Source organism: Bos mutus, chromosome 16 (genome assembly GCF_027580195.1).
Source record: "Bos mutus isolate GX-2022 chromosome 16, NWIPB_WYAK_1.1, whole genome shotgun sequence".
Lineage (NCBI taxonomy): Eukaryota > Metazoa > Chordata > Mammalia > Artiodactyla > Bovidae > Bos > Bos mutus.
This window is the reverse complement of record NC_091632.1, coordinates 23,970,562-23,989,653: the sequence shown is the minus strand read 5'-3', so window position 1 is coordinate 23,989,653 and position 19,092 is coordinate 23,970,562. Positions and strand designations below refer to the sequence as shown.

The window sequence follows — 19,092 nt, the reverse complement described above, 5'->3', positions numbered from 1 at the left end:
CATCTGCTTTAATGTCCCACCAAAGTCACATCGTTTAAACAATAATCATGGTCTTTTCTCAAGGAGCACAACGGGAGGACAGAAAGGAGATGAAAGCTGCTGGTGGTCACTTCAGGAAACAAAAAAGCTGAAAAAGCAAGCTGTACTGATCATGGGTGTGTGACGGGCTTCATACCATCCTGGGCAAGAAAGATCGCTTTAACCAGTATTAAAGTAACTGACATGAACATCTCTAAGTCAAAGTGGAATGTCTTCTCTGAAGCTTTCTGCCCTACTCACAATTTACAACAGGCGCAGGAAACAAAGTGGCCAGAGCCCATCTACGTGACCCCAGAGCACGGTGGCCCCGAGGGACGGATGAGAGCAGGGCCCCCACAGTCCTTGCTGAGCGCCCCTAACTCACAGGGCTGCCGGAGGACCACGCAACACGAGTATCCGCACACTCTGTGGGCCCACACTTGGCACAGGATGCTGTCGTCCTCAGGATGCGCCCTTTGCTTGGGCAGATGTAGGAAGAGCAAGCTGGCTCCCCACAGAGAACCCCTGCCATTCTGCACAAAAGGTCAAGCTGAGATTAAAGCCTGTGACACTGGAGCTCAGCTGCTAGAAGTAAGATAAGAGTTCTGTTTAAGTAGAAGTAAAAAGGTACCCCTACCAATTCATCAAAAGTTTATTTGAAAGATTTTAGCACAACACTACTATTGAGAATCACATTGTAAAAAGGTCTGAATCTAGGAAAATAGACCACGAAACTTTACACAAAGCAATGCTGGGTCCATAAAACATGTAACTAAAGTAAATGTCGCAGACAGCAAAGTCTTAGAACCGGTCAGCAGAACTGCCACCGACCAACAGTAAGTAAAGCAAGTACCTTTCCAGTGGCTCACTGCGCTCCCCATCACACATGCTAGAAACTCACTTAGCAAGTGGGATTAGAATCAAGACCTCAAGTCCACCTGTTCCTTTCTGAGACAGGACTAGTCCAAAGGGCGTGGGGAGGGTGAGTCTGCCTACTCCAGATAACAGTATTCACCTGTTTAACTATCACTTCAATGGTCCAGAAAACTCAAGTATCTAGCCTTCCTTCATCTACTTAAAAATGTTTACAATAATTTAAAAATCCTCTCATTAAAGTGATTAATCTATATTCTTCTAAGATGATACAGTCAAGGTAAATACCTCCTTGCTGCCTTGCCCAAGGCATCCTGCCATCTTAGACCTGAACTTCCAACAGTGAACCAGCTTCCCATCAGCCTCTACCCAGCCCTCCTCCCACCTCCAATCACTTTCTCTTCTGAAACTGCACTAAACAGGGGCTTTCATCAAAGAGCACACAAGCCAGCACAATCCAGGAATGTGCTTTTAAATCCATTTCCCTTTGAAGTGTAAGCTGCTCCTAGGAAGCATGAACGGGGTGACCCAGGGAGCTGTTATCCTAGCGGACTTCTCCCAGAAGGGGTGGGTCCTAACCACGAGGGTTTTTGTGACCCCAAGTGAATGGTCCTAACCAGCCTTTTTGCAAGCTTGGACCTGTCTCAGAAAGTCAGGTGCGGGGGCGGGGGGTGGGGGGGCGGTGCAGAACCCCAGAGGTGACTCTGCAGGATTTTCCTGCTCTCAACAGTCTCCTCCCCTAAAGAGAAAAGATGAACAACAGAACTTTGGAAAGTGAGGGGAAGAAAACCTGGGTATCCACTCAAAAGAACATACTTCTTTTGGGTAGAATGACAAGACCAGTGTCTCTCTTGGGTCATTCAAAATAGTAAGTATGGCACCCTGGCAGATTTCTGCCCAGGAAAGCAGCCAGGCATGGGGAGGGCAGGGTCTCGCCTCTGCAGGCCTGTGAAATGTGGGAGTTCACTAACTGCCTAATCACACACTCCAGCGTGTCCCGCTACTCTTTCTTTGTATGTAGGCTTGATCGAAAAGCAGTGAACTTTCCCAAAAGTTACGAAGAACAGAGACAAACACCAAACTGCCCTGTCATCAAATCGAAGCCAGCACAGCCAAGCAGGAGGCCCCGAAATCGCTCTCTTTGGGGAGCAGATACTACAATGAACACCACAGGCAAGCTGTCCAAACCCAGGGGCCTTTCAGCATAAATGCTCTGTTTCCTGGCTCTCCTTCTTGAGGTATGACAGGACATACCTCAAGTTCTTACTTGCTCCCCAAACTTTTTTGGGGGGAGAAAAAGTAGAAGACAGCGTGAGCAGACTTAAGTAGAAGACAGCGTGAGCAGACGTCAGTGCTATTTATACACACGGAGCGGCTTATCACAATGCAAGTACTTTTCTAAATTACTCATTCCCAGAACGCTGGAGACAAGGACACAGTGCATCTTTGTTACACTGTTCTCTCCAAACAAAACCGGTGCTCAAGTAGCTACTTGACTTTGCCACTAATACAGACACTAGTGAAAGATCCGGTTGAAACTGGTTATACAATACTTCAGTAAAAGCTTTTTTTTTTTTTTTAAAGGAGAAAAAAAGAGGAGGGAAGGGGTGGAAGAAGAGAGAACAGAGATAAGCGGGAGGAGGACTTCACAAAACTCCTCTAGACGTGTGGAAGACGAAGTGAGCTGGGGCCCGCCGCTGGCAATGAAGAGCCTACTAGAAGCACGAAGCGTATGTGCCCTAGAGAGAAGGAAGGAAACCAGTCTGGCTAGGAGCTTCCCTTTGTCTTAGATGTAACAGGTCCTTGGCCCCCCATGGCCATCTTCTGCCTGTCTTACCCCCCCCCTTTTTTTTTCCAAACAAACACTTACTATGTACTAATACATGAGAGACACTGTTAAACATTTGTACACTAATTACTATTTCATTTATTTCTCACAATGACCTTGAGAGGTAGGCGTCATTCAATTTTTTTATATATAAAAGAAACAGAGCCCAAGAGAAGTCTTATGTAACTTGACTATGAGTTAAACAGTTGAGAAGCAAATACACACTTGTATTTAAATTTTGCCTCAAAAGGCAAGAGTGGACAGTTAGACTATGTCATACAGATGTAACAATAGGAAATCAACTGAAGAAAGCTGTCAAGACACAGGGGACATTCTGATGGGGGAGGGGGTGCTCTGGTTCAAGAACACTTAGGTGCCCTTGAAGGATGTCTCAGTCCCTCCCTTCACCCAGAGTCTCCCACCAAATAGAGGGAAAAAAGATACTCTATTTTCTCTGATTTAAAAAGATGTTATTTCTCTTAGAGAAGACAGGTTGTAGTAACAAAAAACAGTCACTGGCACTCATCTTCCTACACAGTAACCAATTTGAAAAAAGTTACTTCTTCATCCCTTGCCTGGTATAAATTTGCTGGAATAGTTCACTACAGATTCAAATAAAAACAGTTTAAATGAGATCTGCAAGGCCATCTTCTGAAATGTAGAGGTGTTTCTTTCAGTGAAAAGTCAGTCCAGGAGAAACAGTAACTAGCTCTTACTAGTTGGGAATTGGGAAACCAATTCCCTCTTTTGGAAAATGAAATAGAAAAAGGAAAATGAACGATTTTGTAAGTGCAAAGAAAGTTACTCCACCAGAAGAAACGTCAGCACCAGCCTCGCATGGTGGGGACCACGAAGGCTCTTCCCAGGTGAAGGCCACAAGCCGAAGACCAGGCCTGTGTGTGCTAGTCTTCCATCTCCTGACCCCAACGTCTAACAAAAATGTGCCAGAGGATCTGAACAAGCGCACCCATGAGACACCCCCTAGACTGTGTCTCTAGAATTAAGAATTCTGGAGCTTTAAGCACATACATACCACTGGTCATGTGCGATACTTTTGCAAGTTTCTTCATCACATTGTCCAGTCGAGACTGAGTGCTCTCCAACTCGTGAGAGAAATCGTCCAGCATGCTAGAAAGACAAGCAGACACAGGAGGAGGTTGCTCAGCACAGCTCCAGATACAGTGGCCATGGAGTTAAATTACTGGGATCTGGGCCTCAGTCTTAACAATCACCAAACAGACAACATTGGGATTCAGACCCCCCAATCTTTTTATCCAAGGGACAAGATCTGTTTTTGAGTTCGGAATTTTGGAAATCTGAAAAAGTAGTAAGTTACATACACTGTGTATTAGCCAACACCCCCAGCAGAGTCTGGGGCTGTCATCAAACACCTGAGTTAATATTTCTACAAAGAAAACTATGAGGAGTCATGGCTGCAGTCAGTTCAGGTCAGGTTCCTCTGTAACAAAAGCTTGCTGCAAATGTTTTTAGAGCTTTCTAGATTGCAGAACTGCAGCCAAGGCCAATGGGGACCTGAACATACAATAATACAAACTCAGCTGCAGTGCAGTGTAGCAGAAAGAAGGCTGTGTGAATCAGACAACCAGGCTTTGCCACTTGCTACTTTGGACAAGGGACCCTTATCTGTAAAAGCAGGCGATCCTATCAACAGGGTTCCCATGAAAGTTAAAGTGTTTGCTGCTCAGTCATGTCTGACTCTTTGGGACCCCATGGATTGTAGGCCCCCAGGCTTCTCTGTCCATGGAATTCTCCAGGCAAGAATACTGGAGTGGGTTGCCATTCCCTTCTCCAGGAGATCTTCCCAACTCAGGGATCAAACCCAGGTCTCCTGCACTGCAGGCAGATTCTATACTGTCTGAGCCACCAGGGAAGCCCCACACAAAGCACTTTATAGTAGCGTGAGTTAAGAAATGGACTTTGATCAAATCATCATCTGCTTTAAGCCACTCCATGCTTTACCATAAAGCTGGGCAGCCTCAGGACTGAGCTCCGTGCACCTCGTCTACACGCACAGAGAACCAGCTCCCTGAGGCTCACACTGCTTGCTGCCCAAGGTGTGGCTAGGAAAGAAAACACAATACTCATACCAACAGTGTTTATTTCATAAATTACTAAGCATTCCAGACTATTCAACTTTGGATTAATATATGATTATCCTGAGGCTAGAATATGACATACTAATTAGTAACCAGAGGGCTTTTTAACAAGGCTTTATTCATTCCTCTGGCAGCACCAAGGGCAGCGAGTGGTTTGGGTCTGGGCCCACAAGAGGCACCCGAGAGCCCTGCAGGATTCAGGCAACCAACTCCTCATTAAGTCAGTCATTAAATATCCCCCATGTTGGCAACTACACAAACAAGCCTTTGTCCCTTACCTGAATTTTCAAATTAAAACATTTTTTAGCTCATTTTAGATTCTGGTAGCATCTTGGCCCTGCAGCTGGCAGACCTATCCACACAGGGCAAATGCTGATAAACAAGAGCTACCTGTGTGTGCTGTGTAAGATCTTTCTTACTCAAGACAAAAACGGGTAAGTCATCCAACCTCCAGTCCAAGGACACACATTAACCATGCACTAACCAAATTTCTTAGGTGGCTCAGTGGTAAAGAACCTGTCTACCAATGTAGGAGACACAGGTTCAATCCCTGATCCAGGAAGATGCCCCTGGAGAAGGAATGGCAATCCACTCCAGGATTCTTGGCTGGGAAATGCCATGGACAGAGGAGCCTAGTGGGCTACAGCTCTTGGGGTCAAAAGAGAGTGAGATATGACTTAGTGACTAAAGGACAACAAAATTAAAAAAAAAACAAGTTTCTAGCCTACCTCTGTGCTGTCCAAAAGAAATGCAATGTGAGTCTCCTATGCCACTTCATATTTTTCAGAAGCCGCATTTTAAAAAAGGGAGCTGAAATTAATTTTAATAACCTGTTTTATTTAGCCCAATATACCTAAAAAAAACTATCATTTCAATATGCAATTTTATATTTTTTCACACTAAGGCCTTCAGAACTGGTGTGCATTTATACCCAGGGCCCTTCTTAGTTTAGACTGGCCACATTTCATGTACTCAATGGCCATGTGGGGGCTGGTGGCTATTGTACTAGACAGCACGGGTCTAAGTGTAAGACCCACTTCTTCCTTTTAATTTACCTATTTTTATTAGAATTACACACATACATAGTTTGTAGAGCCAATCAGTCCTTTTATAAAAAACCACAGTTGTCCCCCATCCCCGAGGGCCACCGCTTTCAGCCCCTCCACTACTCTCTGGGTGCATTCTCCAGTTTCTGAAGCTACACGCTGGCAGCTCAGTGTCCGGATCCCGCTGACTCTGCACGGTGAAAGCCTAGGGCTTAGCGCCCTCCCATGCCATTCCCCACCTCTGCATCCTTCCCACTTCTCTTCCCGCTTCCTTCCTTCCAACAGAACTGTGTCCTGGTTGGATAAGGTCGACATCCAGGGCTCCCACTGTCAAGAGTGAGGACATGCTCTTCTCAGCTGGGGGTCTGGGGCCTGAATCACACCGCTCTGGGCTCTCCCCTCTGCTCACCAAGGACCCTGTTTTCTCAGGTTCACCATTTATCTTTCTGCTTTCCAGGAGCTAAAATGTTAAGATCACTGTTTCTTATTCCAAGCTCTATGTCCCCATAGATTTTATGCCATTAAATACAAATAAAAACCTCTGTTACTGTTCTCGTGGACTTCAGAGTAGGAACGGAGATAAAGAGGTTGTGTTCAGTTCACCGTCTTTATTTGGAAGTCTGCCAGGGTCTGTCATCTACCCAACCAATGTAACTGCTCAAATAATTAGTTCTTTCCCATCCGCATAGTGAATTTTAGGGTAAGAATGCATTTCAGACCAATTAAGCTGCATACCTAAGCTCCTGTTCTGCCACCTTCCTACGTGGCCTCCCTGCTTCCAGTCTTTTCCACTGTGGTTCACCATCAAAACCAAAGATGGACGGATCTCCCCCAAACATAAACCTGACCATGGCATTACTAACACAGCCTTCCTTGGGGTTGTGTTTCCCATCGCCCTTTGAATGACAAGTCCTAACTCCTTACTGTGGCTTCTGGGGCCTTCCCTGATCTGTTCTCTGCCTCCCTGACTTGACTCCTGTAACCTCCCTCTCAACCCCGGTGCTCTAGACACACTAAACCTCTCTGCTGTGTGCACATATCACCTCTAAGTCATTATAAGGACTCTTCCTTCCAGGAGAGCCTCCCCTCACCCTTTCCTCCCACCCCATCTGGTACCTTATACTCATTCTTCAGTCCCAGTTAAACCTCTCTTCTCTTCTCAGGGAGTTTAGACTGAGTCAGCTCTCCAGTTCAGGCTGTTAGGGCCCTCAAGGCACCACACACTCCCCTCACTGGCAGCTCTCCACTTCTGTTACCCTTCACAACTTGCACCATTTCTATAATATCCATTCCACCCAGTAAGCAGTGAACCCTTGATGGCAGAGACCCTGCCTATTCTCTTGGCTGCTTTGTGGATACCCTGGGGCCTCCCAGGAGAACAAGATGCCCAGTTTGAATTTGTAAGAAATGAATCCATAAGGTTGAACACAAAATCAAGGTAGGAGAGTTTCTGAAATACCCTACTAGATTTTTTTTTTCCCCCCAGAAAAAATATTTTGTGAAATGGCAAAGGTAGCATATTTTAAGAATTCTGTTTTTGGTGTCATACTTCAGGAGTGCAAACGGAGATTTTTCTTAAGGAAAAACGAATCCAGGTATGTTTTCTTGTGCTTTTTTTCTAGGAGAAGACTTTTCCATTGTAGGAGATTTTTTTATTAGTTGGAATTAAACTTATATTTCCCCCTCCAACAAAATAAAAATTTAAGATACAGAGCAAAAAGTTCCATTTAATATAGCAGGAAAGGCATGCAATGATGAAGTTAAGTCTTATCCTCTTTGGGACAAAAAATCTCCATGGAGCTTACACAGCCCTAACAGTTTCACATTCCTATTCACTACAACACTTGAAGTCAGCTGTTCAGAGGAATTGGTACCTCTTTTGCAAGTGTTTAAAAATACTAATAACTTTGCCTAAACCTTCTTGAAAATTGTATCTGATGGATTTGCCTTTTTTGGAGAGGCTAGTCTGTAAAACAGAGTAAAGATGCAGCTAGAAACAAAACAGCTTTTGGCTTTACTGGCCATGTAACCGGCAGGCTCTTCAGGGGTCTCCTAAGATGGCTCTTCCCTTCACCTCTCTGAGGCGAGAGGGGCATCCCGGTACTCACACGGCCTGCTCCTCCAGCTCCCCTCCGATGCGCTGGGACATGTTCTTCAGCACTCCGATGCTGCCAGAGACCAGCTCCAACTGCTCATCCTGCTGTTCCACGATCAGCTGGTGCCAGAGAAATGGGAAATAAGCAATTAAAATCCATCTTACCTGGTTCCAAGCCCAGCACTCGAGCAGCTGCTAGCTTCTTTGCCAACTCGGGACAATTCACATTCAGAAGCAAAGCCCAGAAATCAAAGGACCAGACCGTCCGCCTCAGAGAACACGCTGCTCAAAAGGCTGGGCTGTCAAGCTACTGATATCCCCTGCTGATCCAACTTGTGAAACAGTCAGCGGGGCTTGAAACCACCCAGAGAGATTTACCCTGGTTGGCTGAAGTCCAGCAAGGGACAGACAATGGCCAAAAGCACCTGTGCAGTGACCACGGACATGTGGGGATGCTTAGGAAGAGGAAGCCCGCTGCCGGGGTCAGGGTCTCAATTGGCAACAGCCGGCCACAACTTAACTGTAAGAGAAAGTCTAGCAGGTCTCTGGACATGGGAAAACTACACACACGGAGTCCTTTGCTCCCTCCTCAAGGACACGTGAGAGGAGGCTCTGCGGCAGTAAGCTACCTTGCAGGCAACTCCTGAGCACAACTTACTTTTAATTGTGCTGCAGTAGCCTCACTTTTCATTGAAAAAAAAAAAAGTTTGCTTGGTTAATAGCAATTTAAGTAGACAAATGGTTAAGCTGATGTGCTAATGGAAAAAGATCAGCATGTATATATAAAACACAGTATTTAAGAACCAATCATTTTGATGGGGTGATAATGCTCAAATCCCCAGACACTTTACTATTAGCTTCCTTTAATTAATACAAATCAAAAGCAACCACACAAATATAATCAACCTTTCCTTCCACCCCTTAACCTCCACCAAAGCAACGATTTTTACATCTAATGGAACCAACAACAATTTTCGATGAAAAAACAAGGACTCAATTTTTCTCAAAGTGCCTTTGTTGAAATGAACAAAAAGCTGAGTACAGAAGCAGAGGCTGGGGAAGAGGCTGCTGTGTTTTTAAGTCAATGGCCTCCTCTGTCAGTTGCGGGGGTCTGGTCTGCTTGTCCTAAGAGGTCTAATCAAGCTTGGTTCTCTTGAAACTGTCATGCTCTGAAGGGTGTCTGCAACACCCTTTATGAAAGCAACCGTCACACAGGTAGACTCCGGCAGCTGTGAGGCTAGCTCTGGCCCATCCTGCCTGTCATCAGCAACAGAGCCCTGGCTGGCAGAGGAGTGGGGAGGGTGGTGCTTGGCCTCCCACCTCCCTGTCCTCCACTCAGGTACCTGCTGCTGTGCCTGCTGCTCTTCGATGAAATGGGAGTTGGCCAACTGAAGCTCCCTGTCGAGGCGCCCGTATTTATCCGTTGTTCCACTGCTCCAGTTCTGTCCACCACTGTCTCCTAGCAGGGCCTGCGAGAGCGGGGCCGGGGGCAGCAGAGCAGGAGGGACAAACCGTTACTCTCACTGAACAAGGGCCTCATCACCATGATATGAAGAGTTCTCCCACTGCTCATAAGCTGTCTTTCCAGGGGTCAGCTTTTTATGGATTGGTGCAGGTTGGTGCCTGCGGAGTACAAATCAAAGAATGCCATGAAGGGCACTTTCTATGGACTCACAAATGAGCTCTGTCCCATTAAAAATGCAAGTGAGAGTCAACTTTAAAGCAGTCTTAAAGCCCCTCTGTGCACTGCTTTGTGGACCATAAGGCACGTGTTCTCACAGGACCAGCTCTTCCTAGCACCCTTGGAGTTTCACTGGAGACCCGTTGAAGGTCCTAGTCTAACTGATTCCAGACATCCAGAGCCTTTTCTATTTAAGTATGACCAAGGAAATTTTTGGTGTTCAGAGGAGGGAGGAGATAGTTTCCTAAAGTGACAAGAAATTAAGTCATAGTCCCTCATACAGTGAAGGCACAAGAACCACCAATGTCTGCTCAGTGTGACCCACAGATACATCCCAATGCCCTTCAGCTGAACTAAAAGGCTAGAGGTTTCCAGATGGAATAGGGGTTGCTTCGGCAGGCAGCATGGCCACAGTGGGGGCCTGACCCTGATAACCCAAACAAGGGTTGGCCCTGATGTCAGTTCTCCACCTGGGCCCCCAGACGCCAGGGTTGTGTTTTCTAGTATGAATTTGAGGAATTCTGTAGTCAGAAAAGGTTAAGTTTGGGAATGTCTTCCTTCATTGAAGAGGCCAGCCAGGAAAGTGAGCTAACCCTGCCTGGGATCCTCACAAGCCTTTTTAACCAAAGAACTGGACCAAGCTAGTGACTATGATTCTTCTGTCTTGTAAAGCTGCCAAAACTTCTTACCAGGTACCCTTTAGCTCTGGAACTGTTAAAAGTCTAACTGATTCCTTGGTTCTCTGCAAAGCCCCTCAATACCCACACTAGCCTTGCCTGACTTTGAGACATGAATTCGGCCAAATGGCCACATTTCAGAGTCTACATTCAAAGAAGTTCAGGATGTATGTTGAGTTCTGAGGCAGATATGAGAAGAGGACCAAGATGCCTGAGAACTTCCACAGCCCAGAGCCTTAGTCAAGAGTCTGGATGATGACTGTCTCGGGTGTAGAGCAGACATAAGGTTTTGGGGGGATGCTTCTGCCCCATCTGGTCATGGGGCTGATTGAAAGGATCCTGCTCGTTTTGATACAAAGACTCTAATGACTCTATGGTGGATACTAGGACCTAGTGACAATTTTTTCAAGGTCAGAAAAAGTCTACAGTGTATCACTAGGCTATGAATAGAGAATCAGAGCTCCTGCAGCCACAGTCATGGCTATTTTTTCCTAGCTTATCCATGGTCTACACTTGGGTAGGCATATGACATGCTGTTAAGAGTCACCCGTGAAGCTGTTGAGATTCCCCTGGTCTGACCTCCAGGAGTTAGTTAGTGAGAAAGAAGACGGAGAGGGCCCAGAGCACTGGGGACCAGCCCAAGTATAGGTGCCAAACCAGGAGGCCTTGGCTTTGTGAGGATCAGCCCAGCACCTGGTGTTGGAAGCAGCTATGAGGTGGACTCTGCCCACCTTCCATTCCTTGAACGCCTGTGACTCGAAGACATTTTGTTGTAGTTTAGTTGCTAAGGGAAGTTCAGGATGTATGTTGAGTTCTGAGGCAGATATGAGAAGAGGACCAGGATGCCTGAGAACTTCCACAGCCCAGAGCCTTAGTCAAGAGTCTGGATGGTGACTGTCTTGGGTGTAGAGCAGACATAAGGTTTTGGGGGATGCTTCTGCCCCATCTGGTCATGGGGCTGATTGAAAGGATCCTGCTCGTTTTGATACAAAGACTCTAATGACTCTATGGTGGATACTGGGACCTATACTTGGACTGTGTCCAACTCTTGCGACCCCATGGACTGGCCCACCAGGCTCTTCTGTCCATGGGATTTCCCAGGCAAGAATACTGGAGTGGATTACCATTTTCTATTCCAGGGGATCTTCCCGTCCCAGGGATCGAACCCAAGTCTCCTGCATTGGCAGGTGAATTCTTTACCACTGAGCCATCTGGTAAGCCCAAAGATATTTTACTCATCGCCTAAAACAAAATTCCCAGCCACAGTCAGAAAGGCTATGCATAAATGCACATTTTATTTATGTTAGCTCACTAGCTTTTCTGAGAGTCAGTGCCAGATGGGATGGCTAGCTACTGTCTTTTCCTGTCTGCACTGTTACAAGCAAGGAAGGTGGATGGGGAAACAACAGTGATGGAGAGTGGCATGTGGGGAAAGGAAACAGGGAAGTTAAGCTGGAAGATATTTAGAGAGTCCTCTTCCCTTTTCAAGCTTTTAGAATACTTGTTTTCAAAATTAAGTGGGTCAAGAAATACCTACAGGTATAAAGTGAAGAGTATATCATAAACCACTGGTTCCTAGTTAATTAAAAATGGTGAGCTGTTCTTCAATTATCAGCCTACTAAATTCAAGGACTGGGTCTCTTGTAGCTTTTATTTTTGATGTGTCAGTATCTGGGCTTTGGTTTCTGAAATTTATTAGGTTTCATAATTTATTTGTAATAACTTACAAAAACTGGACCTCACATCAAAAAAGAAAAAAAAAGATACATAAAACAGTGAAAGATTTAACACATATTTAAGTTTCTTCAAATGCTTTATGTAAAGTTTCAATCATTAAATGTCTAGAGCGTTCTACACATGGGCAGCTAGAAATCTAAAAAACAAGAAGAGAAAAACCATGACACAATCCCTCCCCACTCACAAAGAAGCTTGAGGTCCAGCAGAGAAAATGACAAGAAAGCAAGCAATTACAGCTCTTAACAGAGTGGCTGGCACACAGAATGTGCTCCACAGGTGCAGAATAAATGGCTTGTGGCAAGGGCTATGAGGCACACAGAGGGTGCAATGGGAGCCCAGAGGCGAGAACCAGAGGGTGTGGCGGGAGAGGGGGAAGGCTGTTGCCATCTCTACGGGCTCAGCACCAAGGTCGTCTGCTTGAAGACATGATACACGGATGTCAGAATTTGCAAGTCCACGTATCTGTGTATTTTCTGTGATACTGTATATTCCAACGCTTACTCACCTGTCTATTTTTCCTCTCAGCTAACGCCTGCACAGATGAAGCTGACATCTGATCTTTCATGTCCTAATGAGATAAGCAGAAGACCAGAAAACAAATGAACATCCTTAAAACTGTGGTTAATATTCTGCACACTAGTAAAATATACATAATTCATGATTAACTTTTTAAACAAAAAGGCAGTATTTTTTGCCTTCTATTTTCAGCCTCAAAAATAAAGGAAATAAAGAGAAGGACATCCCCTTAAAAAGAGGTAACCTGGATACTAAATTTAAATATGAGGAAAGAGAAAGTACTTCCTGGGTACCTACCACAGGCCAAAACACTGTTAAACATGTACACATTAGATCACTATGTGATCTATCCACAATGACCCTATAAAGCTGGCATCACCTTCATTTTACAGTTGACAAGACTAAGATCTAAAAAGATTAAGATACTTTCTCAAGGTCACACAGCCAGTAAATGGCAATCCTGGGCATACACACAAAAGCTTGTGTTCAATGCTTGTATCTTTAAGTATATGCTGTGCTTAGTCTCAGTCGTGTCTGACTCTTTTCGACCCCATGCACTGTAGCCCACCAGGCTCCTCTGTCCGTGGGTTGCCATGCCCTGCACCAGGGGATCTTCCCAACCCAGGGATCGAACCCAGGTTTCCCACACTGCAGGTGGATTCTTTACCATTTGAGCCGCCAGGGAAGCCCAAGAATACTGGAGTGGATAGCCTATCCCCTCACCAGGGGAACTTCCTGACCCAGGAATCGAACTGGGGTCTCCTGCATAGCAGGTGGATTCTTTACCAGCTGAGCTACACGGGAAGCCCATCTTCAAGTATGCTGCTGCTACTGCTAAGTTGCTTCAGTCGTGTCTGACTCTCTGCGACCCCAGAGACAGCAGCCCACCAGGCTCCCCCATCCCTGGGATTCTCAAGGCAAGAATACTGGAGTGGGTTGCCATTTCCTTCTCCAATGCATGAAAGTGAAGAGTGAAAAGTGCAGTCGCTCAGTCGTGTCCGACTCTTAGAGACCCCATGGACTGCAGTCTACCAGGCTCCTCCGTCCATGGGATTTTCCAGGCAAAAGTACTGGAGTGGGGTGCCACTGCCTTCTCCGATCTTCAAGTATAATACATGTTAAAAAAAAAAAAAAACCACATACTTTAAAGTATACTTACCATTAAACACCAGAGAATACTTTCAAATAGTGATGAACAGGTCACTTTATTTCTGAGTTGGATTCATGGGACATATAGACTATTTCTAATGCCAGTATTTTCCAGAGTGATACCAAAATTTTGTTTGTATGGAAAGAAAAAGGAATGTACCCATTACTTAATCTAATGCAAAACACTTTATTAAATATGAGCCATCAGCTGCATATTTAACTACAACCCAATATACCTTAAAATGATTTCAGCTAAGTATATGATTACTATAAGTCTTCTTTTTAAAAAAAAAGGGATGCCAAAATATTCTTTTCTGCTGGCTCATAGGCTACTTTAGAGGTACAAATGTTGACGTATTAGGCTTTTACAAACTTCTTGCAGGACGCATGACAAGGGAATGGTAGATGAGGGTGCCACATTTCCTAATTCCTACTATGGGAAGTTTGATAACCACCTCGCTGCAACCTTCAGTCTGCCCGGTCCCTCACTCAGGAGATACTGACCGATGTGTGCCTGCACACAGCAGTGATGATACGGACACGGCCCCTGCCTGACATGGCTCACATCATGGTAGACAAGCAGCAGCAAATGGCAATCACACACACACACTTCAATAAGGTGACGACCATTCTAGAAGGAAGGGAGTCAATGGGGCTGAAATCCAGTGGGTGAGCGCCACTCTAGAAAGACAGGGATGATACCTGATCGAGACCTGAGGGCCTAGAAGCAGCCCACCACAGAACAAGCCCAAAGCCAGAGAATTCCAGACAAAGGAAACAGCAAGCTCAAAAGCCTGCAGGCAAAACGGCTCAATGGTTTAGCTTTTGAGAAGACTCGTTGCTGAAGGAGCCACCGCGTGCTGGGAGTCGGACAAGGCTGACCAAAACAGGCAAGGGCCATCAAGGTGCTTAGAGTTTATACAGAGGCAGTGATTGGCACACTAGTCCTGTAAAGAAGTAGATATTGAATATTCCGCCTCTGTCGTGTTTTTTTTTAAACCACCTTTTAAAAATAAATGTAAAACCATTCTTAGATCTCATGGGCCACAGAGTGCAGGCCCCTGTTCTAAGGCAATGGGAAGCCTTAAAGTATTTTGAGAAGGGCTGTGGAGTATTCTGGGTCATGTGTTAACTCTGGTTATTCATTGGGAAAAATGCTGGCAATTAAGCAGAGCAGAAGTGAAGAGATCATCTTACTGTCACACATTAAAGTGCTGCCCAGGATGGGAAAGAATTGCCCTGAAGGTGGGAGCCTTCAACAAGAGGGCACGGGAACGCTTGGACATGATATTGGGCAAGAGGTAGGGCATCTGAGGGTGCTCAGTTAACCCATAAATTCTAGGAATCTTTACCTAAGTTAATCTGTTCACAAACCTCAAAAGGAAAAAAAAAAAAGAATGCCACCCACAGAAACTGAGAAAAAATGTACTTAGTAAAAAAAAAAGTATTCACCACAAAGATCCAGATACTGGCATACTTAAAACAAGAGAAACAGTGATATAAGCCATATTTCTTGAATGTTTGAGATTTACCTGAGTCAGTCACCTGAGGTATTATTAAAAATGCAGGTCCCTGGACCCCACTCAGAACTACTTACTAAATGAAACTTAAGGAACAGTTTAAAAACAAGTCTCCCAGATGAGAAGCTGTTTGACAGGCTCTGGTCCACACAAATTCTAGAAGCCTTCAAAGGAGACCATTATGCTATTACCTCCTGGACTGCAGGATTCCTTTTCTAATTATCAATTAGAGTTTAAGATGACATTCTGATTTTCAATCAAACAGTATGAATAGTATAATCTCACTTATTTAGAATATCAGAATTGTTCCCTGGCTAGGATGATGCACGCTTTTGCAAAATGCATTTAGGGGGACTTCCATGGTAGTCCAGCAATGCTGGGAATGTGGGTTCAATCTCTGGTCCGGGAACTGGGATCCCGTATACCCTGGAGCTACTGAGCCTGCACAGCCTGACTAGTGTCCATGTGCCCCAACAAAAGATCCTGCGTGATGAAACTAAAACCCAACACAATAAATAAAAATATATTTTAAAAAACACATTCAGTACACTTTATAATAGCCTTTTACAAGTACTGAACACTGTGTGTGTGTTAATCACTCAGTCATGTCCAATTCTTTGTGACCCCATGGACTGTATGTAGCCTGCCAGGCTCCTCTGGCCATGGGATCCTCCAGGCAAGAATACTGGAGTGGGTTGCCATGCCCTCCTCCAGGGGATCTTCCTAACCCACGGGTGGAACCCGGGTCTCCTGCATTGCAGGCAGATTCCTTACCATCTGAGCCACCAGGGAAGCGTCCTATTGAATATTAGTTGCATAATAAAAATAGCAGCACACCTGTATGGGAAAAGTAACTTTGAAGTTCTAGTTGGACTCTGAACATTATCTGTAGAATACATTTTTGCTCTTAGAAGGTAAGACAGTGAGGGGGGAGTAATGACTGTAAAGGTACACAAGAGGATTTCTGGGGGTTGCTGGGAATGTTCTGGAATGCTTCCAGGTATTGCTTCCATGGTTGTGATCAGTTTACAAATTCTTCAAACTGTATACTTGGGGTGTATATACTTTTCTATACAGGTGTATACGCTTTTCTATACTGTTATATAATTAAAAGTTAAAAAAAAAAGTCTATTGTCCACATTTCTATTTGGAATACAAAATGTCTATTCATATTCTCTTTCCACTTTTTAATCAGAATGTTTGTTTTTTGTTGAGTTGTATATGTACTTTCGGAGAAGGCAATGGCATCCCACTCCAGTATTCTTGCCTGGAAAATCCCATGGATAGAGGAGCCTGGGAGGCTGCAGTCCATGGGGGTGCTGAGGGTCGGACACGACTGAGCGACTTCACTTTCACTTCTCACTTTCGTGCATTGGAAAAGGAAATGGCAACCCACTCCAGTGTTCCTGCCTGGAGAATCCCAGGGACGGGGGAGCCTGGTGGGCTGCCGTCTATGGGGTCACACAGAGTCGGACACGACTGAAGCGACTTAGCAGCAGCAGTAGTACTTTACTAATATTTTAAATATTAACCTCTTATCAGATACATGATTTGCAAATATCTTCTCCCATTGAGTAGGCTACTTTTTCATTTTGATGATGGTTTCTTTCACTTTGCAGAAACTTTTTAGTTTGATGCAGTCCCGTGTATTCTTTTTTTCCCTCTTGCTTTGAGTCAAAGCCAGAGCTCAGCGGTGAGTGACCTGGACGGTGTGGCAGGCGCAAGGAGGCAGAAAATGTGTTCATTTCATGTGGCATCTCAGTGCAAATTTGCCTGGAGTTCTTGGCGAGGAAGCGGGCAGGTTTTATTATTTACTTATAGCCTACGTGCTAAGCTCGCCCTGGGGCCTCGCTTGGTTTTCAGAAACTTCATTCAAAGGCCCAATAGACATTTCTTCTGTTCCAAAGAAGATAAACAGATGGCCAAGAGACACATGAAAAGATGCTCGACATGTCTAATTATTAGGGAAATGCAATGACATATCACCTCATGCCCATTAGAATGGTTATAATGGAAAGGACAAGAAACAAAAATGTTGGAGAGTACACAGAGAAAGGTGAAGCCCTGTACACTGTCAGTGGGAATATAAACTGGTGCAACCACTACAGAAAACAGTACGGAGATGCCTCATAAAATTGAAAATAGAACTATCATATGACCAAGTTATTCTTCTTGGTATTTAACTGAAGAACATGAAAATACTAATTAAAAAAGATATATGCCTTTTTATGTTCACTGAAGCATTTACAATAGCCAAAATAGGACAACAACCTAAGTGCCCATTGATGGATGAACAGATAAAGAAGATGTAGTATGTATATACACATATACATACAACAGAACATTATTCAGCCATAAAAAACAAAATGTTGCCATTTATGATAACCTGGCTAGACTTTAAAGATATCATGCTAAGATATCTTTATCTTAGATAGAAGAGTCCTCATGCCAAGAGTCCTCTTAGATATTTCTCCATGTGAAATAATTCTGGTGGATAAAGACAAATATTATATGATTTCACTCATATATGGATTCTAAAAAAAAAGAACAAAATAAAGCAAAAACAAACTGATGAATACAGAGAACACACTAATGGCTACCAGAGGGAAGAGGCAGTTGGGGGTGGGTAGGTGAAATGAATGAAGAAGGTCCACTGTATTGTGAAAGATGATAACTAGACTAGTGGCAGCAATCATTCTGTAGTATACACAGACGTTGAATTGTAATGCTGGACACATGAAACATATATATGTGTGTGTGTACATGTATGCATGTATGTCATACAAAAGCCAAAAAATGAAAAAGAAAAGACAGACATCAAAATGAATTGTGAGAGAATTAAAGTTTTAAATTATTTGTATTTAAAAAAAAAAAAAAAGAACTATTGCTACTGAACAATGGCTAGAAGGCAAACCAACCCTCTGAAAATAAACTTGGCATCTTGTATTAACAGTTTTGATATTTGTAACAAATATCCACTGCCTTGACCTAGTAATTCTAATCAGATCATATCAGATCAGTTGCTCAGTCGTGTCCGACTCTTTGTGACCCCATGAATCACAGCACGCCAGGCCTCCCTGTCCATCACTAACTCCTGGAGTTCACTCACACTCACGTCCATCGAGTCAGTGATGCCATCCAGCCATCTCATCCTCTGTCGTCCCCTTCTCCTCCTGCCCTCAATCCCTCCCAGCATCAGAGTCTTTTCCAATGAGTCAACTCTTCGCATGAGGTGGCCAAAGTACTGGAGTTTCAGCTTTAGCATCATTCCTTCCAAAGAAATCCCAGGGCTGATCTCCTTCAGAATGGACTGGTTGGATCTCCTTGCAGTCCAAGGGACTCTCAAGAGTCTTCTCCAACACCACAGTTCAAAAGCATCAATTCTTCGGCGCTCAGCCTTCTTCACAGTCCAGCTCTCACAGCCATACATGACCACAGGAAAAACCATAGCCTTGACTAGACGAACCTTTGTTGGCAAAGGAATGTCTCTGCTTTTGAATATGCTATCTAGGTTGGTCATAACTTTCCTTCCAAGGAGTAAGTGTCTTTTAATTTCATGGCTGCAGTCACCATCTGCAGTGATTTTGGAGCCCAGAAAAATAAAGTCTGACACTGTTTCCACTGTTTCCCCATCTATTTCCCATGAAGTGATGGGACCAGATGCCATGATCTTCGTTTTCTGAATGTTGAGCTTTAAGCCAACTTTTTCACTCTCCACTTTCACTTTCATCAAGAGGCTTTTGAGTTCCTCTTCACTTTCCGCCATAAGGGTGGTGTCATCTGCATATCTGAGGTTATTGATATTTCTCCCGGCAATCTTGATTCCAACTTGTGT

The 19,092-nt window shown here is 44.5% G+C and overlaps 1 protein-coding gene across 2 annotated transcripts in view; it reads right to left on the bottom strand.

Moving 5' to 3' along the window:
- The window catches only part of STX6 (syntaxin 6), a 54,952-nt gene that overhangs the window by 9,734 nt on the left and 26,126 nt on the right, over nucleotides 1-19,092 (bottom strand). For both annotated transcript variants that reach the window (XM_014480052.2, XM_070384836.1), the window contains exons 4-7: nucleotides 12,578-12,640; nucleotides 9,321-9,446; nucleotides 7,991-8,097; nucleotides 3,753-3,847 (exon numbers count right to left, since the gene is read on the bottom strand). In XM_014480052.2, the coding sequence (XP_014335538.1) occupies nucleotides 3,753-3,847; nucleotides 7,991-8,097; nucleotides 9,321-9,446; nucleotides 12,578-12,640 (391 nt within the window). The remainder of the gene's footprint in view (nucleotides 1-3,752; nucleotides 3,848-7,990; nucleotides 8,098-9,320; nucleotides 9,447-12,577; nucleotides 12,641-19,092) is intronic.